This window comes from Rhododendron vialii, chromosome 12a (genome assembly GCF_030253575.1).
Source record: "Rhododendron vialii isolate Sample 1 chromosome 12a, ASM3025357v1".
Classification (NCBI taxonomy): Eukaryota; Viridiplantae; Streptophyta; class Magnoliopsida; order Ericales; family Ericaceae; genus Rhododendron; species Rhododendron vialii.
In genome coordinates this window covers 24,756,941-24,781,907 of record NC_080568.1, presented here as the reverse complement: position 1 = coordinate 24,781,907, position 24,967 = coordinate 24,756,941, and the positions used below count along the sequence as shown (strand labels likewise).

Below are 24,967 nucleotides of genomic sequence, written 5' to 3'. Positions count from 1 at the left end.
TACTTATTAATCGACTAAGAATATCAACAACGTTGTATTTCTACAAAGAAATCTAAAACAATCTTGGTAATTGAGCCTGCACTTCAGTTTCATTACTGAGCTCTTATATTTTTTGGTTTGTATATGGGTATATTTGGGGAGACTTTGATCCCCACTAGAGGCGGATTTGATTCTTTATCTAATATCTTCGGTGGGGATCGGGGCGGGGATGGTGATAGACCTCGCAATTGGGAATTAGGGATGGAATAGGATCCCCCGATCCATACCCTACCTGTTGCCATCCCGATTCCGTACCACTCCACAGCTTGTTTTATTTGGCTTCCGATTGTTTTTATAATTAACATGCCCAAAATGGTTGAAGAAAAAAGGTATAAAAATATTGATCAAACAGCAGAATGAGATACATCTTTAACCTAAATTTATCCTAGTTAAGAAATTGCATTGAAAACCTGCCTTAACAGTCAGTTTTTATTTTTGGTTTTAGTTTTGCTTTGTATAGCAATATTCTTTAATTTTTAGCTGAGTTTAATTAGCAGAAAAATAACAGAAAGTGTTAAAAAGTGAATTTTCTTGTGCAACCTATTTAGGCATGATTACACGGCTTTCAATTTCATACCAAAAACACGAGGAAATTTTATTTTCTTGTGGTAGTTGCTATCTCTTATGGCACTTCCTAAATGCCCATAATTTTTTTTCCCGTCATGATTCATGTTGTATGTTAAGAGTAAGTTAGTAACTACAAATACTATTTTCTCCCAAGATTCAAGCAAAACTTTTCTGAAAATAAACTCTGTACACTTTCATTTTTCACTTTATTTTCAACCATAATTTTTTTCTAATCAAACGGATCCACTGTACAGTCGAACAACAAAATTGAAAAAGAAAAAGACAAAAAATTGGAGAAATAAAACAACAAAAATTACAAGTTGTTTCTCCAACTTCTTTCCTCAAAGTTGGATGCACCCACTGCAGTGATGGAAATTTTCGGTTTCACGAACCCAAAAAAAACCAAAAATAAAAAATAAACACAAATAACCAAAGGAAAACTCAATCGAATCAACAGGGTTGGTTTGGTTTGCAGTCAAGTGCGCCAGCAAATCTGGTGAGCCTGGTCACATAGCTCCCCGGCTTTGCTTGGATCATCTCTAGCCTCGAGAATGGGTACTTTTCTATTTTGGGTTCCCCTGATTCAACAAAGAAAGCCCCATTCATCATCACATCTCCCTCTGATCTCCATTGCCATTTGCTCCATGTGTCCTCTGTAGCATAGTCTCTATGTGTGACCTTCACCAACAGGCACAGTTTTGTCAGATGAATATATATGCAAACTGAAATGTTGTGCGTAGTTTTTTTTGGTAACTGAGGTGTCCGGGCCACCTTACGCGCACTTCGACTGATCCTAATAAGGGTCCAATTCCGCCGTCACACTTGCTGGGAGCCCAACTAAAGCCGGAACAAAATGTTTGTGCATAATTTTCATACAGAATGATGTGGTTGTTTGTGATTCTTTTATTTCAATGCACAGAACGCCTACTGGTGTGTTTTATAATGTTGAAATCGCCAATGTAACATCCTCTCTTTTTTTTAATGTTGATCTATAAAAATACTAGTACCCAAAAAATAAAGAAAATGTACCTGAGATTGACAATTACTTCTTTAAGGAAGCAGCAAAATACTGAACATAGCAAGGTTCGGAAAATAGAAGTCAACTAACCATTTTTTTTCGAGAACGAAAATAGAGGTAACTTTATTTGTGAAAAGTCCGTAGAAGTATGTAAAAGTGCATTGAATTATGTAGAATGTGTGTCGGACAACGTGTTGTTTTGTTTCGGCCTCTTTTTTTTTTTGACCTTTTTGACAGCCCAATAAGAAAATAAAGTTTCATTTTGCACCCAACTTAGAAAATGTGCATCAGTTTCATTTTGAGCTGTGTTTGTGCATCTGTATATGCTATGCTTCGAAAAAGAAACTCTGCACACTATTATCATACCAAATGATACAGTTTTGTGCGGTCAAATTTTTCGGTATGAAGTCTATTTGGAGACGCGAATGTTAAAAAAGGTGCATACCTGCTTAGCATAGGGGTCGAGAGGGGCGATGAAGCGGTTGCCCTGGCTGATGATGGTGGGTTGGCTGCTACCGCCGATGGCGTACATGAGCCAGTGAGTGTAGTCGTTGTTCAAAACGTGGATGAAACCCCATCGGCACCTTGGCATCCTCTGCTCCAGCCCTTGTCCAAAGTGGTTAAACGCCACTGTTATCTGCATTATCTTGTCTACAACGTGGGCATCGTTTGCTCCAAACAACATCACCTGCATCCATCCATCGTTAATCGATATTCCGTTTTGCAATTGGTTTTAAGAAATTCTATCCTGCATCATTATGTTTTACTGGGAAAAGAAATCACTTCTCAAGAAACACCCGAAGGATGTTTTGTAACATTCATCTTTTTTGGGAAAATGACGGCCCAGAACGTGTTTTGATAATTAATACCCGCCAAGGACATGCTGAGAACATTTGTTAATACTGAAAATATCCTTAGCTAAATTTACCATTCTGCAGCTACAAGTTCGATTCTAATGTTTGATCATGCTATATATACCTCATTATGATTAGTGAAATGGCTGTTGGAGATGGTGATGCCGGTTGATCCCATGATAGCATCAATGATACCATCTGAGCAATTTGACATGGAAACATGATCAATCCAAATATTGGCTGCACTGAAGATGGAAATCCCGTCGCCATCGCTCCTTGTTCTAAAACCAATATGATTCACCGAATCCCTAATCATGCCACCACTGCCCGGGACAATGTTGTGAATGTGGAGGCCGTGGATGATGACATTCTGGATGAACTGGATAGTAATGCCCGCGCCATTGGCAATTAGGACATGTGTTCCCCTAGCATCAATGGTCTTGTTACTAGTCATTATGAGCTCCTGGTTGAGCCTAATTACCATAGACTTGGCGAAGATGATCCACAACGGCTCCTCTTGGATCACAGCATGGCGAAGGGTTCCGGGCTTGGGATTAGCCATGTCATTGTCTGAGGGATCGGTTACTACGTAGAATTTCCCCTCCTTCCCACCGATGGCCTTGTGGCCGAAACCCTGGGCACAGTCTGCTAGCCTCTTCCTGTCGCTCATCCAGTCAGGACGACACCTCCAGCATCGATCTATGGGGTTCGTGGCCAAGCATGGGCCGTTGTACTTTCTAAGGTTCCTCCTCGTGGCATTTGTACCCACCAAAGTCCTAGAGAAAATAAATGAAACAAACCATATGAAGAAAGACAGAAAGAACACCCATACCTCATACAAAGAAAAAAGTATCTGAACAAGTGCTCAGAAAATGTGAGTTCAAAATGTGAACTCACATTTTGAACCAAATCATAACAATTTTTAGTCTACACCATGCACTTCACTTTGTAAGCAATTTTCTGGATAGATAGCATTTGTGAAGAACGAAACCAAACATTAGATGTGAGAATCGATTAAAACTTACGCATCAACTTGCTTGGCGAGACTATCGGTGATCACCTCAGGATGAGAATTATACGCCTTAAAGGCGGTTTTTTCGGCCTCCTTGGCCTTCTGCTGCCAATATGCATCGAATTCACCTATATTAGCCTGCAAAACTGGGATCACGGCTACCAAGGATAAGAAGAACAAAACAGAAGTGCGATTAGCTACTGCCATTGCTCTTTAACTAATCGATTCCCTTAGTGTTCTTCTAACTTGATGTTGAAACAAGCAAATCACCACCGGGCAGTGATTCGCTTGCCGTGCTGGTGAGGCCCCAAAGAGAGTTGGTTCAATGTTCACAGGAGGAGGATCAGAGGCCAGAGCATGACAAAAAGGAAACGTAAACAAACCAGACAGATAAATAGCCATTTGGCGAGGGGCATTGAAGAAATAGGAGAGCCGGGAAGAATGGAAGACCACTTCTATATTTGTCAACCGTTTTAACTACTTTTTGGGTTGTCCTATTTACAGAAAATCTTAATATGAGGACTGTAATTTTGTTAGAAAATGAGCCAATGGGTTTCCGAAATCTCTCCAGTCTACTTGAAGACTCTATATACTTGGGTCTAAACTGTTGGGATGGTTCGGGTTCTCAATGGTGTTGGTTCAAATTCCACCCAAGTCAAAGTCTTGCACAGGTTTAATTACTCTCTGGTTCCCGAAAAATTTGTTGGTGATACCTGGTTCCTTGCTCTTTGTTGAAGTGCGTGGCTTTACATCTTCATGCTTTGTAAATGTAAAGTGTATGGATTGCATGGGTTGGAGCCTATATCATGGCATTGAGGGAGAGTTTTTCGGTAGACACATAGAGAGTAAGAGTGGAAGAAAAACAGTTTGTGTGTGGGGGCAGCTCCTTTGGGAGCTGCTGGTGACACGGGTTTTTCTACCACAAGTTTTATGTGTGCAAGGGTCAAGTCTAGTATTTGGTGAGAGTGTGTTTTTGTATGAGTAAGTGTATAAGGGTTGGGTGTGGGTTATTTCATACTCAAGTGTACTTGTACGGAAATTCTCAGAGTGAAAAGTACGGGATCCTCTCCATGGAGTAGGCAGTTTTTGCCGAACCACGTATACCTTGCGTGTCTCTCTCTATTTTATTTTTCATCGAACTTCCATTAGTTGCAATTGTGGTTGTGTTTGAATCTTGGTGCTTGGGTGCTTCCGCGTTTAATCCCAACATAAACTTACTTACTGAATTCTTTCTTTTCCTTTTACCGATAATAATTCTTTTCTTAGGATTCTTTTTCTTTCTTTTTAATCGGAAATTTAATTCTGAATAAGGATCCTAGTGTGAGGCTGTGCTAGGCATTCGTGTCCTGAAATGAGGATGAGCGATCCCACTGAAGCAGTCGTTCCATATCCTACTGTATGTTCGGGTCTTGGTAGCTGTTGGATTGCATTGTGCATTGTAATAGTTGTTCGTAGGCACCTGGAAACGCATTTGTTTAGAAAACAAATGCAACTCTCTGATAGGATGTAACATCGCTAGATAAGTAATAAGACCTAATATGATTTTACTCTTTTTCCTATTAAGCTTCTCGCTTAAAGAAACAATCCCAGCTTCAAAAAGAAACGCGTGTAAGTTAATCCAACGTACTATACCGGATTCAATGGAATGTTATTACTTATATCCTAGATCAACCATTAATGTGGTGATCATAATTATAAAAAAAGAAAAGAAAAAAGAACCACACCATATATGTCACCAAAACTATGAAAATCATGCATTTATTTTTTATTTTGTTTGCTTTTCAAAAAAAAAAAAAAGTAACTGTAATATTTCCTGTGATCCTCACAACAAAACGAACAGCATTGACCATCTGTAAGGGGAAAAAAAAACACTACCAACAATATCGAAAACCATATCATTAGAAAGTGTAGCAATCATAAATCCAATAAACACAACTTGGAAAATTATCGATGCAATTTGCGTTCTCTGTTCTAGTGTTAAAAGAGGAAGTCAACAACAATATGAAAGACTTACATCCTTATGTTTTTGAAAGAAGTAACTAAAACAAATCTAATTATAAGATTGATCTTTTGAACAAATATTTTCCTAATACTCCTCCTTTGTAGTAGTAGCAATTTTCTAGTGATTTACTCTACTTCTATGTGTTGTTGCATCCCCTTCTTTTTGCTACTTTTGTTCACGAAATTGCTGTATCAGTGTATTGCTGCAACATTAGTCAACTGCTCGGATAAAACGGAATTATCGGTTAAATATTTTGCACAATGGGTATATACCATGAAGCACATTGAAACGAGTATTTCAGAAAATTTTGTTAGTTTCATTACATTCAACGTCTAATGACTAGATAATGACGCATCATGCTTAGCAGAAAGTTACATGGCAGCCCGAGACCATCGCCTGGTCCTTCCCGATGACAGTTTTCGGTTCCGAGCTCAACCCCTTTTTGAACGGACCCTCTCTATTTGCAGTACGCATAATCTACAGCTGACTTCAGAGAATTGGACACTCAACTGAGGAGGATACCTGTTATAACTCTATCACTACATCCTGGAAACAAGATCTCCACCAAAGTATGTTCTGTTCTATGCATGCTTTCATTAACTTGGTAAAACACAAGTTATTAATTGTAATGAAGAAAATGTGCAACAAAAATGTTCAAGGGCACAACCCACGAAACAAGATAACCAACGGAACGAAATTATCAGAAAATAGAGCCAAGGAACCAATTCAGACCAGAGAACTAGTGAATATGTTGCTGAGATCCATGCTAGGCTTGGAGCTACCTTGACACGGTAGCTACAGACTGGATGCACATTCGGGTATATTTTGTCTTAACCGTACATCATCAAACCAAGCGATTAGATTATGAACTTCAATAGACTTTGTTTTTCTATAATCGCAAATATTGGTCTCATCATCTCATGCAATTAAAATAAACAAAAAACTACCACCAAAGGCGAACAGAGTTTTGTTGTAAATCACCTTTATTAAGTAAGAACCAATGTGTATAGCTGTCTACGTAGAGTTTACATCGTTGATCCCAGGACTTGTGGTTACCTTCAAGCATGTTTATCTTCATGGGTTTACACCGTGTAATTTTAAATACAAACGAGTAAACGATTTATTCTCCAGCCCCATTTATACCCTCATCTCAGCACCTAATTTCTCAAACAAAGGTGTCTGAAATGTCAACAAAAGCCATCTAGAAGTAGCTACAGGAGGAAGGGTCCCTTCAAGTGACTCTAGGTGGGGGAAGTTTCACTTGTAGGTTAAGGGTTTATTGTCTCTTCTGGGTCCAAGATGTTCTTCAATGTAACTTACATTCTTCGACGTGTGTTCGAGAAATTTTATGAGGCTTCCCAGACCTTGTAATCTTTTCCCTCTGCGGCCAAAGACCAGCTTTGGGGCCCACTTGGAGGTTTATAATACCCTGGGCCTATCTTCACTGCCACTTTCTCGCCTATCACGGCTGCATAAACATCCCTTTCTGCCTTGGTTATTTGAACCTGAGAGAGAGAGAGAGAGAGAGAGAGAGAGAGAGAGAGAGATGATAAGTAAGTTTTGGCTTTGCATTTATGAGAGGAGAAGTATACAAAGATATACATATGTATGTATGACCATAACATGAATCCAATTAGCTAGGATGTTTTAGAACTTCAAAGCATTTGATTGGCATTTGGCTGAAGAAAGCCCTCGAGATGAGTTCTCTCCTTTTTTCATCTCTCAAGCTCATAACCAAAACTAATAGAGCGTCCTAACTTTTGTATAAATGGAATTTCCTCCGTCCCAAAAAAATTGGTCCCTTTTCGGGAATCCAACTTTTTATTGAGACATAATGATTACGTTGGACAAATTTTCATTCCACAATTGCCCTGAACATAATTTTATTACTTGGTTGTGAGTTTTGTTTGGGTGCTAAAAGGGCATAATGGAAAATGTATCAAATTTTGGACATTGAATTCCATAAAGGGACATGAATTGTGGGACATCCAAAAATGGGATAAAGGACTAACTTGATGGGATGGAAGGAGTAGTAATAAGTAGATTATTATGACTTACTGTACTCCGACAGTGGATCTTATTCCGGTTCCTCAGGGAAATAAGTGCCGAAATTTCAGATCGCAAGTGGGAGAAAATGTGGTCATAGAAAACTGCTGGCGTTCCAGGATGAGTCAGGATGTAAGCATACCCTTGCATCTCCTTTCCACCTGGGAATCTCCAATGACCCTTCAACGAAGAAATGGAGAAGGAAAGAAGAGAAAATAGTTCGAAGGTAAACTAGTTAGATCATAATCATGCAGTATCCAAACAAAAGCTATTGACTTTGACTAGAATTACTTTAATCTCTCACTGTTGGTCAAATTCTCACCCAACTTGTAACAGCTATATATTTGGTGGAATAATTTTTGTTAGATTGCAGGAAGAAGAGGCAAAAAAAACAAAAACAAAATAGCAAGTCCCTACAATTATCTGCTTAGAGTTACCGCTATAGTAAGTGTACCTGAGTAGAACCTGTATCATGATTTTCTATGAATGTAACAGCACGAGATGGCCACCACCCAACCACTCCTGGAGGTTTTCCCTTCTGATCTGATAATCGCCAATATTCACATCTTTCAAGTGCCTTCAAGGGAGATTTAATCTATAAGTCTTTTTGCATATCAACTGACAATATAAAAAGGAAAACAACGAACAAAGGGAACAATGCAATGACTAGAGCGTATCACAAAAGTAAAGCAGTTTGAGGGAACCAACATCCAAAAGTCTTTCTGTTTGAGCAGGGCCAGCAGGCTCATAATGTTTAGCCAAAAACCAGATTGTGCCCGAGGTCATAGGAGGAAACCCACATAATGTAGCCTCAAACACAAGGATTAATGGCTCCACTAAGTCAAAGATTTAAGTGCATAAACTTAGCGTAAGCAACAAGTGAGTAAGATGAGTGCAGCTCAAATAAGGATGTTGAGGTGGATGTGTGGTAAGACTAAGAGAGATAGGATTTAGAAACGAAACTATTCGTGAGATGGTAGGATTTGAACTATACAGGATAAGTTGAGAGAAAGTAGATTAAGGTGGTTTGGACAAATTTACCATAGAACTACATACGCAGTAGTCAAGAAAAGCGACATAATAATAGTGGATGATAGGGCTAGGGGAAAAGGAAGACATAAACTGACTTTGGATGCTGTGATACAAAAGGAGTTGGGCTTACTAAATCCAAGTCAACATGTATCCCTCGACAAAGCTCAATGGGAAAATAAGATTCATGTAGCCAACCCCAATTGATTGGGACACAAGGCTCAATTTGGTTTGGTAAATTTAGAGTCTTCCACAAGTACCTTCTTTATATTGAAAAGTGAAAAATGGGGCTTCACCAAGCCATATCCTAATCCTATCTAGTTCCAGGATGTTAAACCATTTCACTGTCCTTGTATAGCACTGGGTGTGAAAACTATAAATCCTGTTCTTTTGTTACTTATTTTCTTAGCCATGGGTATTCATTCTTTACTTTATACTCAAGGTTTTCCTCTATTTTGTTTCTTTATAATCAGTCGCAGAGTACTCAATATAATAAAGTAATCTTCCTTGTGGTTTACTCATGGTATGAAAGCAGGAAATCCCTTCTGGAAATAGCTGCCGTCACAGGATGGACCCCTTCCGTCCTTGCAAACGAAACAAACGATCACACTTTCTCTCTTCTGTTCCACTGAAACTGGAACTGTTAGTAGACACCGCATGAACTATGAAGCAGTCACACACCTTCGAAGCCTCTGCTCACACTCTCTCTATTCAAGCTCAGATTCGTCTTCGTGTTGATATCATGACCCTTTTTTTTTAATGGATTGTTCTCTGTCGTCACTTTGTATTTGTCTTTTTTTTTTCATTTGTTAAGACAAGAACGGTCGTGAGTTGACGTGGGTCCCTTGTGCTATTTGGGATAGAGGTGGCTTCTTCACCTAAGGGTTATCCATTATCATAATCTAATTATGCCAAGGAGATTATTCATCGAGCTAGACTCATTGACGTACAGTTGTTGACACCACTATTGAGTTACATGCACTTCAGATGGTGTCCCCCTGATACCTACCCTGTATCGTAAATTGGTAGGTTGTTTGGTTTATCTCTATCTAGATATTGCATATGATCATAGCTTATTACTTTTTCCGACTACCTCTTTCACACTTAGAGCCTATGCCGCTGGTTATGTCAATGATCATAAGGCCATGTTTGGGATTTGTGTTTTTTCTCGGTGATTCTTTTAGAGCCTATGTTGATCGTGCTGGTGATGTCAACAATCATAAGTCCATGTCTGGGATTTGTTTCTTTTCTCAGTGATTCTTTTATTTCTTGGAAGAGAATGGAACAGTCTATTACTGCTTGCTCTACTTCTCAGGCTGAGTACTGTTCAATAGCTCATTACTGAGATAGTGTGGTTGCGTTGGCTTCTCCTGATTTGGGTGTTCCTCTTTTGTCTCCCAGGACTCGGTCATCTCTATTATGATAATGAGACGGTTATCTAGATTACACATAATTCTATTTTTCATGAGTGTACCAAGTATATGTCATTTTGTTTGTTAGCACATTCAGTTGGTAGAATTGCTCTCCCTTTTGTCTCCTCATCCTTGCAGCTTGCAAATTTCTTTACTAAGACACTGTTACACGCTCTTGGGTAGAACTTAACCCCAAAAGCTAACTCTTGAAGTGAGGGTGCCCTCATGCTTATTTACTTCATATTACTTTGGTACCCTAACGATGTGAGACTTCGATTCACACCCTCCCTCACGCGCACTCAGCATCAGCAGCATCTGTTGTGTGCAGGGCTGGAGACATGCACCCTACCCATCTCTAATACCTAGCTCAATACCATGTTACACGGTCTTGGGGAGAACTCAATCCCAAAAGCTAGCTCTTGAAGTGAGGGTGCCCTCACGCTTATATACTTGCATATTACTTTGGTACCCACTACCCAGCCGATGTAGGACTTCGCTTTTCAGACACAACCACTCAATTTAGAATTTTAGATTCTTACATGACAAACTCACGATAGTGCTTGCATCGACAGTTCAGTCTTTACTTTGTAGCTGGGGTTTATCCCATTTTGTTTTTTTGTAATCAGTCTTAAATTATTACGGAATAATAAATTTTGCTTTACCCACACTAGGAACACATGGGGGGGGGGGGGGGGGGGTGTTGTCGGTTTACCCCTAAATTATGCGAATAGTATTTTTCGTCGTCTTTTCTGATTTTTTTTTAGATTTTCATAAACCTTTTTGGATTCAATCCTTTGTCTCAACGAGGGAAATAGAAAAAGTATAAATTATGACCGAAAGCAAAAACAAAATCACTTAAGTCGTTTTTTTTTTTTTAAAAAAAAAAAAAGCAATTTTACTGTCTTCTTGTTTGTCTTTTTTGAACCTTTTCAACTTCGGTCATTATCTTTATACTTTTTCCATTCTTCTCATCGAGACAAATGATCTTCAATGAAAAGTTAATAAAAATTTACTACTTATTATCAAAATTACTAGTTGTCTTTGAGAATAACTGATTTTGGCAGAACATCTCCAAATAGTTTCACAATATGGAGAAAATCACTCCCATTGTCACAAAAACAAAAGAAAAAAGAAAAAGTCAAAACTCATCCTTGCTATGAAGCTAGAATTGCTGAGGAAAATGTCTATTTTGAAATCCAGTTAGACAGGCCACACTTACAGCATGAAGAATTCCTTTTGTAGTGACGTCAAATGCACCAGCAGTTCCACTGGTAGCATTGATCCAGTCAATAATTCTCTGCCTATGTGCATCTTGATTGTGATCCATCTCACCATAAGTGTAGCTGAGAGAATCCCAGTACTCGCCTACAGCAAAGTAAGGTCCAGTTGCATCCAAGTAGTCCTTGACATAACCCCCCCAGAATCCCCGAACGAAATCAAGCCTCCACCCATCATACCCAATTTCTTTCCTGCAAGTGAACAACATGCAAACTTATACCACAATGAGAACAAACTGAAGGACCCCATTTGTTTGACTGGACAGACCCCATTTGTTTGACTGGACAGACTGGACTAATGGTGAAGGGATACATAATACAGGATAAGTAATCCATTCAAATTAACAGCGAGGGGATTACTAATACGACATCCGCCACGGTACTATACAGAGTAAAAGTACGTATTATTACTATACGTCCCATGTTTTGTGGGATTTCATAACCCTGCGGAGATATAGTCATGACTGCAAAAGTACCAACCAAGTGCAGGTAATCTGTGCCAATGCTTTAATCCAAACAAAACAGAGTCAAAGTGTACATGCAGCTAGATTAGATTTGAAAGTGAAAATCCAATCACAGGAATACATCAACCTTTCCAAATTCACATTGAAATAATGTGATTTTGACAGCCAGTGAGTGGAGAGGATAAAAAGTGTACTCATTGTTTTCCGACATAAAGTATATCAATACTCTAGTCCAAACCAGGAATAAGAAATGGTGAATCAGACAAAGCTTGACCTCATTATATATTTACACACCGAGGCAGTTCTCCCTATCAGCGGAGACACGGGGTTCTCACACTAAATACTTCTTTTTGTCCGCATTATCCAAAAATCTCTCTATATAAGAGTAAGCCATCCCTATGATCGAACAATGAAATAGAACAGAGCTAAACAATGACATAGACGAGGCTAATAAGCAAACCTATTCAGCAATTCTGCAATTAGCAGATTCAGTTTCTGGAAGTTATTTTCCTCAATGTTAACTAGTTCTTTCCACTGTTGAACAAAAGTACCATTATCAAAGAAAACACTCAGGTAATGAAATAAGGTCAAAACAATGAACCTTAGCCAAAGTAGCCATTCTTTAAGATCCTTCCTCACAAATTCCTGCGAATGATCTATATTTGGTGCAGCATGGAAATTATCTCCACTACTCTTGTTGCCTCTTCCCTGAATGACAGAGACAAAACAACCTCGAACTTATTACACGAAGAAAACATCCTTCGATTTTCTAATCATGCATACACAGGTGGAAAGTGAAAAATAATTGCAGCACAAAGTAAGCGATCATTCTTTCTGCTGATAATATATCATGCACTCCTACCGAAAGCAACAGAAAACAACAGAGAAATTAATTGGCCAAGTCTGAAATATATTACACATAACATTCAGTTTATGCACATGCACAAAAGACAAACGACAGGGTAAATAACATGGATGTGGAATCAAGGGAAACTATAGGAACTTAAGTCATATGAATGATATACATTTAGTTTCATAGTAGTTTCAACTGACAAACTAGACCTTTAAGTAGAAAAGTTTATAGATTTGGCGAAGAACTATGTCACTGCATTTTCTAAACTATAGGATAAGCAAATGTAGCAGCATGCCATTACATAATATAAGGTCAATTCTCGTGAATTAGTTTGCTCAAGAAGTTAGGGAATGACTCCAACTAGTGAGACACAAAACTCAAGAGACTTAAAAATAGTCACAATGATGGGGACTGGAAAGAGAAGTTTAGATTTGCTAGAATTCTGTTTCTTATCTATCTATTTAGATTATGGTAGTTTGTTTTTGTTCAGTTTTAGGGTAATCGTAATAGGGAGAAAACCCATTAGAGTTAATTTCATTCAACGTAAAATATATATATACAAGTTGTATAATAATTGCACTACGGTCCTAGATACTTAAACTAATTACATGATAAGATACATAATTACACTAGATACAAATAGATCCATCTAACACTCCCCCTCAAGTTGGTGCGAAGATATCAATCAAGCCCAACTTGAACACAATAGGATGAAAACTCTTGCTACCCAGCCCTTTTGTGAATATATTAGCTAACTGATCTCCAGATCTCACAAACGGCATACATATCAAACCCTCGTTCAACTTTTCCTTGATGAAGTGTCGATCAATCTCTATGTGCTTCGTTCTGTCATGTTGAACGGGATTATGAGCAATGTTAATGGCAGCTTTATTGTCGCAGTAGAGTTTCATCGGAACACTATCAGCAAACCCCAAATCAAGTAACAAAGTTTGGAGCCACAAGAGCTCACAAACACCATTAGTCATAGCTCTATATTCAGCTTCTGCGCTAGACCTGGCGACTACCGATTGCTTCTTACTTCGCCAGGTAATCAGATTACCCCCAAGGAAAGTGCAATAACCAGAAGTAGAGCGTCTGTCATCCACAGAACCAGCCCAGTCAGCATCAGTGAATGCCTCCAATCGCAAATGACCATGATTATAGAACAAAATTCCTTTTCCTGGAGCTGATTTTAGATACCTCAAAATACGATAAACTGCATCTAGATGTGAAGTACGAGGATCATGCATAAATTGACTAACAACACCTTCTGCATAAGGAATATCTGGTGGAGTGTGGGCCAAGTATATTAGTCGACCCACAAGTCGCTGATACCTCTCCTTACCAGTATGCTCCCTCACATCTCCACTAAGATGATTATTCGCCTCAATTGGAGAATCTGCAGGTCTACAGCCCAACATACCTGTTTCTTCCAAAAAATCAAGTATATACTTGCGTTGGGAAATAAAGATACCTCTATCAGACCTCGCTACTTCCATTCCAAGGAAGTATCTCAATGATCCCAAGTCCTTAATCTCGAACTCTTGAGCTAGACGAGACTTAAGGTTATGAATCTCACTCACATCATTGCCTGTCATTATTATGTCATCAAAATAAACAATAAGGATAGCAATCTTACCATTACCTCGCCGAATAAACATTGTATGATCTGCATGGCTCTGCTTGTAACCAAAAACCAGTATAGCCTTAAAAAACCTGCCAAACCAGGCTCTAGGTGACTGCTTCAGCCCATAAAATGCCTTCTTTAATCTACACACCTTTTCTTCACTTGCAGGAGAAGAGAAACCTAGTGGAATACCTGAATGAGCAAAATAGGATGTAGTAGGAGCTGCTGTGGAAGTAGGAGCTATAGTAGAGGAAGAATCAGCCTGAGCCATAAGACGCCTGAGAGCTTGCATCTCCCCCAGAGAGAAACTGCCAACAGAATCAGAAGGTGATTGAACTCCTGTGCTAAACCCAGAATCAAACAAGATAGCAAACTCTGAAACATGTGCCTGAGCCTGAGAACGCCCGGGACCACGACCTCGACCTCCACGTCCACTGCCTCGCCCACAAGAAGGACGACCATATAACTTCCAACAGAAATCCTTGGTATGTTCAGTGTTGTGGCAATAATCACACTGGAGTGACATACGGTCTATGGTCCCACTGGTAGTACCAGCCTGAGACTTTCCACTGCCAGACCCAAACTGTCCCTGCGGAATAGCAACCAATGCAGAACGATCAAAAGTAGGAGCTTGTAACATAGCACCCCTTCTGCTCTCCTCCTATTGAACAATGGCATAGGCCTCTCCCAAAGATGGAAGCGGAACACGACCCAACACCTGCACTCTAATTGGATCATACTCCACGTCAAGACCAGCAAGAAAGTCATACACACGCTCTTTCTCTATTCTTTTTAACCAAGCACTGGTATCAACGGAACAAACTGCTTGAAACCCCTGATAATAATCAAATTCTTGCCAGGCCCCACTGAGATCAGCAAAGTAAACAGCAACAGATCGATTATGTTGATCCATAGTACGAAATCGCTTTCGCAACTCAAAACACTGAGCATCATTGCCCTGCTGAGAATAAGTCTGTTTGGCAATAGTCCAAATCTGATATGGAGTGTTAAGAAGCAAGAAAGGACTACGAATATCAGCCTTCATAGAATTAAACAACCAAGTCATGGCTAAAGATCGACGAGACTTAAACGTCTTGAGTTCAACATCAGTAGTAGGCTCAGTAACAGGGCCTTCAATGAACTCAGACATCCCTTTAGCTTCAATAGCTAATGTAAAAGTACGAGACCAAAGTAAATAATTTGTGTCATCCAGTTTGATGGGACAAATATCCAATGGAGAGTTATCCAGAGTCCCTACACGACTCAACTCATCCTTGCCACTAGCGGAAGCCTGTTTTTTCTCTTCTGACATCTTGAAAGCAGAACAATAATGCCAAATAAACAATAAACAATGTTCCCAACAACTTTAGAACTCCAAAAACAATAAATAAAGGTTCCAAAAAACCCTAGAACCTCAAAAAAATCAACTGAATACCTTTGGATTTGACTGAAACAGTGTTGAAACTTCGTGAGAGAAGAAAAAAATAGATTTCATCGGCGAGAACAGATCTGATCGACGGCGACGGCAAGCCCCGACTGATCGAAGTACTGTTCACGCAGCGACGAGAAGGACGTCGTAGGTCGCCAGGTTCTATCGCTTTGATACCATGTTCAGTTTTAGGGTAATCGTAATAGCGAGAAAACCCATTAGAGTTAATTTCATTCAACGTAAAATATATATACACAAGCTATATAATAATTGCACTACGGTCCTAGATACTTAAACTAATTACACGATAAGACACATAATTACACTAGATACAAATAGATCCATCTAATAGTTTTGCTTACACATAGGCCATATTCAAGTGTCTACTGCAGACTGGATTAGTGCTGTGAAGATAGTGTTAGGGTTTTGGCCCTCCTTCCTAAATTCTGATTCTCCTTTACCTATTTGCTCCTCTTTTGGAGCGATTCTCGATACTTTCGGGTTTTGTGATCAACCGCATCACACAATTCATGTAGTAAAGTCGTTCAGAATCTTTCTTCATTTTACCACCCCCACCCACACACACAAAAGCCCCTTTTTATCTCCTCCAAGGGTGTTTGACATATGTTATGCCAGAAGAAACCGAACAACAATTTCCGACATAAGTCAAGAGTATTAGTATCTCTATTTATGTTTGAACTCTGTTCACTTTTAAGGATCCAACTTTAAAAACCATGGTGCCACATCAAAAGGAACTTTACCTGGAAATGTGGATCATCTGCAACAACTGCACGATCATCCCAATTTAGAAGACCACCGAAAATATTCCATACACCATTTTGATTCCTATATTGTGCACAACGGTGATTTAGGACAACATCTCCGAGAACTTTGATACCAACTTCATGGAATCTTTTCACCAGAAGCTTCAGCTCATCAGTATTTCCGTATCTGATCCATAACCCACAGCAGAAGTCAGGAATACATTTGCCCAAGAAAATCAACTCCAGTACAAAGTAAGAAGAGAACGAGAAGAGAATAAAGCTAAGGAAATATTTTTCAGGCGACCAAAAAAACTCACAAAAGAAGCTCATAATAACTACATTAAGCATAAATCCATGGAAATTCCAAATTTATTTAAATGCCAATTGTGTAAGGACATACAACCACCAAGAAACACCTCAATACACGGTCTCATTCCTATTAACAATTGTCAAGAAACATTTAACATAAAGCAAAAGTGCAAATTCTTGAATCGACGAAGTTAAAACATTAAATGGCAATGCAATATCTGCACCAAAAAAACTCCGAAAAAGAAAACAAACAAAAAATAGCAAAAACCCACATAGGAGAGAATTTCTCAACAAGAATAACTGCAAGAGGGTTACCTGTTCTTTATCAGTACATACAGCAATAGTTCAAAAGAAACATAATATGAAATTACTAAAAGATGTATGGAAAAATGTAGGAAGAAGGCAGCTATTTATCCAGAAGTAACATCTTAATGCATTTCTTTAACATGTTTTCTTTCCAAAGATGGGGTAAAGTAACACAAAATTGGGACAAAGCATGTAAAATCTGTAGAATCTTCATGCATTTCAAGAGGCAGTACCTGGAATTCAAGTTGTATAAATCCCTTGGCATGTAGCCTTCAGGTGACACAGAGTCTGTCGGTGGTGGTAACCAAACCACAGTGAAACCAAGAGAAGATATTTCAGCAATTTTTTCTTTGAGCTCCATGTACCATCTTCCGGATTTTTGAGACTCCCAGTTAAATCCTTGGCACAGAATTTCAAAACCTGAACCCGTTCCCGAACTTATTTGTGCGGCCGGTTTTAATGCCTCGGATTCCACAACAGCTTCCTCTGAAAAGGTTGGAATAGAAGTTCTAAAGATGCTATAGGCTTCCGCAGCTAGCTTTTCGATTTCTTGAAGAATGCTTTCTTGAGCTTCTTTTGTTTTTGTTTTGCGACTCTTCTCTGAGGAAATGTTACCCACCAAATTTCTTATTTCCTTGATGATTCCATCAGTATATACATCAGGAGAAACTGCTTGATTTGTCTCTTCCCGTCTTTGACCAGAAATAGATTGTGCAGGCAAGCCACTTGAATTTGGAAGGGGTACATAAAAATCATTTCCCATACAATTCAACCATGTGTTTTCATTTATCTTGAGCACAAAAACAAATCCTTTGTATCCTTCGTCCAAAGTAAATGAACTCCAACCACCCTGCACACTCTCTTTTTTCTGAAGCATGACACAAAAGGGTCATTCAAATATAACATGATGAGAATAGAAAAAGGGACAAAAAAAAAACTATAGACACTCTTGACTAGAGTACTACTAATAACGAGATATCCTAATCCAAACTTGTCAAATCAGCAAAACAAAAGCAAGATGGGAGTAAAAGAGTAGCTTAAATTAGGTTTGGCTGTCCAATAACTCACACAGATATAGGCACTCCTCAATTCTCACAAGGCAGTTGAGAAAACAAAGTAGAAGAACAGAAAAGCAAAATGTTCTCGTATTGGTAAGACATCAAAAGGCAGCAAATTTTGCACTAACATGAAACATAGAGCTTTGTAGCTATCCTTCTTTGAAATCTATTACGTTTCTAAAGCATCGGGTTTGCTTACAACACTAACTCAAATTCATATTAATGCAAGAAATGACCTAAACTAGAGAAGATTTTTTCCCAGATCGGCAACCAAAAAATATCTTTTCCAACAAAGATGGAGGGAAAGGTTAAGCTTGTTTGGCTGCTATGACAGAGTCATAGTTTGTCACAACATATTCATCCAAGTCATATATACCTGTGAAAAAAAGTATGAATTTGCCTAAAAAACAATGTCTGGTGCGCGACATGGAACATTGCATCTTATACTTTGCCACAACTTGGAAACCTTCATTTCTTATCATCTCCAGCTCTTTTGTCCTCAGCTTCCATTTTTCTTGTGAGTGCTATCATATTCCTCCACTAGTGATCTTAGTTCCAAAAACTTAACTTGGAACATACAATTTTTTGTGTTAAAATCAAGCATCTGGTCATACAACTTATCCATGACCATTTTACTAAAATAAAAAAGTTCTAATATGCTATGAGTTAGATCTGTTGGACTCGCTGGATCCTCAACATTGTTTCTGGTTTCTTTTTTTGGACATATGGTACAAGACTTTTTTATGTTTATGGTACAAGACTTTTTTATGTTTAGGTTCAAAAACTGAAAGGGCTTGACAGCTCTCCTCTTATCCTAGTCTCTCTGAGGTTTCTAGATCCCTTTTTAAATGTGAACCAAATATAGACTACACAGTTTAGAGACTTCAACCATGTCGGTGGTACTTGGACTCCCATATCCTGTTGTCTAAAAAGTATGTGTACATGTACGGGTCTAGCACGATACAGGTACTTTGATACAGCAAAACCTAAATGAATGAAATAGCTAAAAGGCTTGGGGATTCAGAATCCTGTAACAAATGTATTTTGTACAATATAGAGCAATGTATCATAGGTAATGATTCAACTTCTAATAAAGGAAATAGCTACTAGACTTGGGCATTAAGAATCCTACATCGAATAACAGTTTAACACCAAACTTAAGATACATAACAGAGTTATTACCATTATACTAAAGAACCTATGGACCAGAATCTGTATTCAACAATCATGCAAAGCATAGAAAAAAGAAGTCTTGTCAAATTAACTTCATTGTTGTGTTGGTTACGGCCTGATATATATTGGGGTACTTCTAGGATACGGCAAAATTTTCAGTACATGTTTCGTGTACAGTACATACTCAAAAGTACCCTGCAAAGTACTGGTACCCAGAACGCCACGAGTATGACTGGATTTTAGAGTATCCATACGTCATAGCATGTGATTAAGGAAAAAGTCTACCCATTAGATGATGTAGTCATGCCTCCAAAAAAGAATGTCTCATGCATCCAGCATGTGGAGTTCGTTGAATCTCGATTTAATTCTATTAACAGTTCTCAAAATTAGGTACTAAATTCCAGATTTGATTCTCGATTTGGACCATGCCTGAAATAGATAAAAGTCATGAGTCTTCTCTAGATACTTCTTTGTTACCCAATGTCCAACCAAAGTTTACTGTTCCAAGAAGACTTCACTCATAGGCCAGGGTTTGCACCAAATGTCCAGCCAAAATTTCACTCAATACCAAGTGCCCCCTCCCACTATAAAGCCCATAATACCTTGGAAAAGTCCACCCAAAACTTCATAATGCCCTTCCATAAGCCCACTCCATGAGAATCCATCGTGGCACTTTTGTCAATCCATAGAAATATCTCAGCATAGAAATACATGCACATCCCAGCATACAAAATGACTAGAAATGTTAATCACTTTTGAGGGTGCGCATGTACTACAAATATTGTATAGTGCTACCAAAAACCCATCAGTAAGAGTTTTGCTGGGTAACACCAAAACACATGGGTTTTTTTTATTCTACTAAAAACCTCGTTTTAGTAAATCATATACCTTCAATACAGTCCGCAATGCTTTATTCTTGAATACTGTTGTTTCAGCAGGATATGGCTCAGCTGGAATCTCCCATTTCTTATCATCATCCTTGCAAACACCCCAGTGGATGACAATGTCTCCAGTGAGATCAGTTTCTATATGCAATAGATTCTTGGATGTTTTTGGACATTTTTGTACAACAACGCTCACTGAGTTATTGATATGAACTTCCTTTACAATAGAGTGCTCCTCAAAGAAACCCTCTAGGCGCTTAGCTAGATTAGGATCTCCGGATTCAATGCTTTCTTCAACCTCAGGATGAGCTCCTTCTGATTTGAGGAAGATGCTGGATAGCTGTCCAAACGTCCCTAGGAATCAATAAAGCTTGTCTCTCAATTCCTTGCCAGATGTTAGGAGGCAAAGAAACATAACAATCATAAACAAAATAAACATTGCTTAAACAATTAAGGTAGCAAAAGATGATAGTTCAAGGCTTTTTCCATCCAGTTTTCTGGATTCAGCACATTTTTACTTTGTCTACAGGTAAACATGAAGATTATTTCCCTCGTGAGATAATACCAGAAAATGAAATAATCTGAGACTAAGGGAAAAGCAGCAAAACATTAGCACTGACTTGGCATACAAAAAATGCCGTGTCTCACCATTATTCATACTAGTAATTGACCACATCAAGAAGTTGTCACTAGAGGCAAAATTGAAGAGAGAAAAGAAACTTCATTATTGATGACACATTTGTTCAAGTAGATTCAAATACTTAATGCCTTGTTTGGATGGGAACTTGAAAAAAAAAAATTCAACTCAAAAACACTCATTACCCCTACTTCCAATCATTACTCACATTTCTCTCTCCACTCATTACTCCTATCTCCGATCATTATTCTCATTTCTCTCTCTATCTCTCTCCAATCATTACCCTAATTTCTCTCTCCACTCATTACCCCCAAAACCAACCTCAAAATTCTCAAAAACCCATCCAAACAAAGCATAAAAGGTCCTTCCACTATAGGACACCAAACCAAGAAGAATAAGAATGTGACTCGAACCAAGTTATATATAAGTGGAAAGGTTCTCAAACCATCAATCTTTAACACAAACAGAATGATGGAGATACAGGTTATAAGTCATACAACCTGACCATACACCCAAACCCTTTTTAGCTCCTACAATACTGCCATCTTCACGAAGGTAGTCAATAAGAGCCACCTTGAAGTCTCTTCCTCTGTGCTGATACCAAGCTCCAGTTTCCACATCCTGCAACACCAAATCCCTCAAGAGGGAGGAAAACAAATATTTCAAAAGAGTTTTACTGAAACATATTGGATCAAATGTCTACAATATGTAACAAAAGCTTCAGATGGTTGCAAGTTAAGAGAAACCTTCAAAACAAAATTTATAGCTGCAACATCTTTGTTTGTACAAATATCTATCTTCACTTCATAATTCACATTTCCTTCTACCACTGTGGCCGATTTCTTCAGAGGAGTCTCAATTGCATAATCCTGAGCAACATAAAAATAGCCAAAACGCATATACAGAAATGCCGGGAGTAAGCTATTAACACTAGATGCATCAAACTGAAATCAGGAAATCAGTAATCAGGAATCAGTAAGGACCTTAATGAGTATGGAGCCCACAGGCCTCATCTCAGCTGGAGGTTGATCCCATTCACTGCGACATTTTGAAAGAAAAGATAGAAAAATGTCACAGGCTCTAAAATAGATCACCGCATATAATTTCCTGTGAAATAAAGGAAGCCGTGAACCACAAATCATCACAATTTATACCCAATTTTCCCAAGCTCATGAAGATTTGAATTTTGAACTCAGAGTCTATGCACCCATGCCTTCAGGTATTGGTTTATGCTAGTTTATTCCATTTCAACATCAAATGCCAAACTAAGAGTATGATCAAGGAACAATCAGAAAAAGAGCAAAGGCAAACCTGCCAACGTCCTTGACATAATTTACTCCCCAATGAAGAACCCACTTCCCCGGAATATTGCATCCCACAGTAAGCTGCCAATTTTCTTGACCTTTCCCTCCATCCAATCTGACAGATATCTTTCCTTCTACCTGTGATTCTGATCAACTAATAAATTTCATAATATTTTCGAATAACCCCATGGTTAGTTGCTGAAAGGAAAAGGTAACATTTTGAAAAATTACGCCCTGACTTTTTCTGGGTAAATATTAAGCCCTGACTTTCTAAATCCACTTACACAAACGAATCAACGCTATTGGCAAAACACAAGCAATTTGTCATCAGTGTATTTTTAACAATTAGGTACAACTGAAATAATAAGAAACAAAAACATTCAACTATTGAAGCATTGATAACAGGCGAAATGGCCTGAAATATGTTCAGAAGCAAGAGTGCAAGAATTCACACCCAGTACAAAAACATCCAATGAGAGTGGTTAACGAATAAAAACACACACCACTAACTCTGTTTAGGGGCAAAAATATCCAAGATACTACAACAAATAAGGAAACCGTTAGCCACTCAATCCCTCTTTTTCTTTCAATAATGTTTTATTGTCCCTTCATCAATATCTGCATAAGGAATTCTAGAAACTAATACATGGCACACTTGATTGATTAAAAGAATGAAACAAGCACACAAAATATTGGCGTGCCATGAAAGCTGATATTGTGAAAGCATTGACATTTATTCATTTCCTTCTTTTCATTAATCAATCGTTCTTACTTTCTAGAATCCGGTAACTAGATATTGATGGATGGATGAGAGAAAACATTATGAAGCAGTTATTTGTCACGAGGAAAAAACGACGACGAAGATTGCACAATTAACAAGGTTCCTTTCACTTGTTTGTGGTTCGCTTGATTATCTTCAGCTCTAAACGGACATTTCTGATTGGCTGTCTTGTATTCCGAATAAGTTGTTGAATCGTTGGCATAACATATCGTATACCAAACAAACCTGCTCCCTTCCAACCAACTATAGTGAATTATTTTGCATTGCTGGGTCTTATTGCGGTTGATCTCAATTCTAGCAAAATTGGTTCCTAAAATCAATTGTCTTACCCTAGTTCTGTATGCTTGAATTTATTTCTTCCTTAGTAATATAGTTGTGCATGTGTGGCATATACATTGACAACAAATTAACTTTCCTTTGTCAACACGCTTGAGATTTGGATGGGTGAACCTAAAACATGTTGATTAGGGCTCAGGGACGGAGCTACCTTTGGGGGTGGGGGGCCTGGGCCACCCCCAACTTTGCTAATATCGACCATACGTACACATCTAAATAGTACTAATTTGCTCTATCAGCAACCCCAATCCCAATCCTCAAAAAATAAGCTAGACACCGCAAGAAAAAGTGAATAATTTTATAATGTAAGCAAAGGTTATTGGTATTTTCATTATTTCACACTCCTCATAAGAGACATACAAAATAAACTTATGAACAGTTTAAAGCAGGTTTATTCTAGCACTCCTCCTAACATGAGTATGAGTAAAAGTTTTAAATAAAATAGTTTGAACGGTGAGAAATACATCGCCGATGCATATTCATCTCCTATCATTTTGCTTCTGCCACGGGAGTGATTTTAATTCAAGTGTGAGTAATTGCAATTCAAATCTCATGCTTATTTAAATCCTTTTGGTAGCCAACAAACAGAGCAAAAAGAGAAAAAGAAAAATCCATTTGTGTCAAGTTGTAGGTTGATTCAAATGGAAAACAACACAATTACACCAACAAAATCACACTAACAGTCCATTTTAGTTTTGTACTCTCGAGTCCTAATTTTCTTTCCTACTTCCTCTAAAGAATATGAATATCAATCTAATTTTCTATGAGTAGATTTTGAGATTTTAGCTTTTAAAGAGCTGTTGTAAGTGTGTCAAAAATTCTCATCATCAAATTTAGGCATGCTAGGGATTCCTAGAAGCTGCCGATCGAAAAAACAAAAAGGGATTCCTCGAAGTTGAAAAAGGCTCATTCTAGAAAAAATGAGTTTGGGTTCTTTTCGGATCAGATTTTAGATTTTTACGTATTTTAAAAACTTTTTACGGTAAATAAAAGGGAAATGATTTTCGCACTCCATTTTTTGATGCATGCACAGTCGTAATTTCACAGCTATAGTGTTTAACATCTGCTTCTATCAAAATGTACAATTTGCCGCAGATTCTGCGGTTATAATCCAAACTGTATCCACGGCTATCGCAGACAAGCCTGCAAGTGCAGATATAAGGGAGAGAGAGAGAGAGAGAGAGAGAGAGAGACGGAGAGAATAGACCTTTTGAATGCGTTCTAACGGAAATGTCTCCTTGAAGAAGACGTCGTCGGATTGCAAGGTCTCCACCACAGCTGCCGTATCGACGGAGGTCGCTCTGATTGGGAGAGCTCGAGCCGGTCTGAATCTGCAGTGGCTGGCGCCAACGGATAGAGGCAGCGGAGCGTAATTTGTAGAAAATGCCTTAGTTTTTTTCGAACTGGAGGTGAATTTGGGGTGGTCTCTCCGACAGGGGTATCGAAGAGGCTCTATAGCTACCGCGGACATGGCTGCGATCAAATTGGAGAGAGAGAGAGAGAGAGAGAGAGAGAGAATTGTTTCAAGTCTTGCACACAGAGTTTTGTGAGTGATGGATATTCATTCAGTTTTTTTTCTTTGTTTTTTTAACTTTGTCTTGCTTTCTGCAAATTACGAATATCCCCAAAAGTATGATGTTGACAACGGTGAAGCCAGGGAACCATCATCGCCCACGGAATTACAGCGCAAAATAGCACTTCCTAACCTCTTCCACGTTGAAAATGAGAGTTTGATTATTTTAAAAGCGCGATTGCTTGGTGTGCTGGTTGAGGCCCTTGTTCAACC

The 24,967-nt window shown here is 38.6% G+C and overlaps 5 protein-coding genes across 7 annotated transcripts in view; all 5 read right to left on the bottom strand.

Moving 5' to 3' along the window:
• The window catches only part of LOC131311395 (ubiquitin-conjugating enzyme E2 2-like), a 54,098-nt gene extending 48,472 nt beyond the window's left edge, over positions 1–5,626 (bottom strand). Inside the window, exon 1 of the mRNA XM_058338842.1 lies at positions 5,622–5,626. The gene's annotated coding sequence lies outside the window, so the exon portion shown is untranslated. The remainder of the gene's footprint in view (positions 1–5,621) is intronic.
• LOC131311391 (probable pectate lyase P59) lies at positions 874–3,873 on the bottom strand. Its single transcript, XM_058338834.1, has 4 exons — positions 3,504–3,873; positions 2,603–3,254; positions 2,070–2,312; positions 874–1,284 (listed from the first exon to the last, which is right to left on the bottom strand). The coding sequence occupies exons 1-4, from the start codon at positions 3,695–3,697 to the stop codon at positions 1,057–1,059; spliced, it is 1,317 nt and encodes a 438-aa protein (XP_058194817.1). The 5' UTR covers positions 3,698–3,873; the 3' UTR covers positions 874–1,056.
• Positions 5,627–6,457: 831 nt separating the features above from the next.
• LOC131311386 (alpha-amylase 3, chloroplastic) lies at positions 6,458–24,755 on the bottom strand. Of its 3 annotated transcripts, none has more exons than XM_058338825.1 (13): positions 24,389–24,755; positions 22,072–22,202; positions 21,744–21,867; positions 21,507–21,629; positions 21,261–21,381; positions 20,128–20,477; positions 17,242–17,876; positions 16,391–16,580; positions 12,322–12,428; positions 11,199–11,448; positions 7,993–8,115; positions 7,551–7,718; positions 6,458–6,997 (listed from the first exon to the last, which is right to left on the bottom strand). In XM_058338825.1, exons 1-13 carry the CDS (start codon positions 24,650–24,652, stop codon positions 6,839–6,841), a joined length of 2,745 nt encoding a protein of 914 aa, XP_058194808.1. In that variant the 5' UTR covers positions 24,653–24,755; the 3' UTR covers positions 6,458–6,838. The 3 variants fall into 3 exon arrangements, with proteins under 3 accessions (XP_058194808.1, XP_058194809.1, XP_058194810.1); XM_058338826.1 differs by having other exon boundaries at positions 21,744–21,798; positions 24,389–24,743; XM_058338827.1 differs by lacking the exon at positions 7,551–7,718 and having other exon boundaries at positions 24,389–24,743.
• LOC131311392 (uncharacterized mitochondrial protein AtMg00810-like) lies at positions 12,505–16,065 on the bottom strand. The gene is made up of 2 exons (XM_058338835.1): positions 14,393–16,065; positions 12,505–14,289 (listed from the first exon to the last, which is right to left on the bottom strand). Exon 2 carries the CDS (start codon positions 14,232–14,234, stop codon positions 13,236–13,238), a length of 999 nt encoding a protein of 332 aa, XP_058194818.1. The 5' UTR covers positions 14,235–14,289; positions 14,393–16,065; the 3' UTR covers positions 12,505–13,235.
• Positions 14,862–15,761, bottom strand: LOC131311397 (uncharacterized). The gene is made up of 2 exons (XM_058338843.1): positions 15,636–15,761; positions 14,862–15,158 (listed from the first exon to the last, which is right to left on the bottom strand). The coding sequence occupies exons 1-2, from the start codon at positions 15,693–15,695 to the stop codon at positions 14,862–14,864; spliced, it is 357 nt and encodes a 118-aa protein (XP_058194826.1). The 5' UTR covers positions 15,696–15,761.
• Positions 24,756–24,967: the final 212 nt, after the last annotated feature.

Bases quoted from the DNA above. Each gene is read 5' to 3' on its own strand.
- LOC131311386 (XM_058338825.1), bottom strand. From the start codon at position 24,652: ATGTCCGCGGTAGCTATAGAGCCTCTTCGATACCCCTGTCGGAGAGAC. The intron at 22,203-24,388 runs GTCTATTCTCTC...TCAGAATCACAG, and splicing joins CGTTAGAACGCATTCAAAAG to GTAGAAGGAAAGATATCTGT. The intron at 12,429-16,390 runs GTAAAGTTCCTT...TCTGTCATTCAG, and splicing joins CAGATGATCCACATTTCCAG to GGAAGAGGCAACAAGAGTAG.
- LOC131311392 (XM_058338835.1), bottom strand. From the start codon at position 14,234: ATGTTTATTCGGCGAGGTAATGGTAAGATTGCTATCCTTATTGTTTAT.
- LOC131311397 (XM_058338843.1), bottom strand. From the start codon at position 15,695: ATGAAATCTATTTTTTTCTTCTCTCACGAAGTTTCAACACTGTTTCAG. The intron at 15,159-15,635 runs GTATTCAGTTGA...TATTCTCAGCAG, and splicing joins TGTTTCAGTCAAATCCAAAG to GGCAATGATGCTCAGTGTTT.
- LOC131311391 (XM_058338834.1), bottom strand. From the start codon at position 3,697: ATGGCAGTAGCTAATCGCACTTCTGTTTTGTTCTTCTTATCCTTGGTA. The intron at 2,313-2,602 runs GTATATATAGCA...GGATGGATGCAG, and splicing joins ATTTCACTAATCATAATGAG to GTGATGTTGTTTGGAGCAAA. The intron at 1,285-2,069 runs GTATGCACCTTT...CTGTTGGTGAAG, and splicing joins TCGACCCCTATGCTAAGCAG to GTCACACATAGAGACTATGC.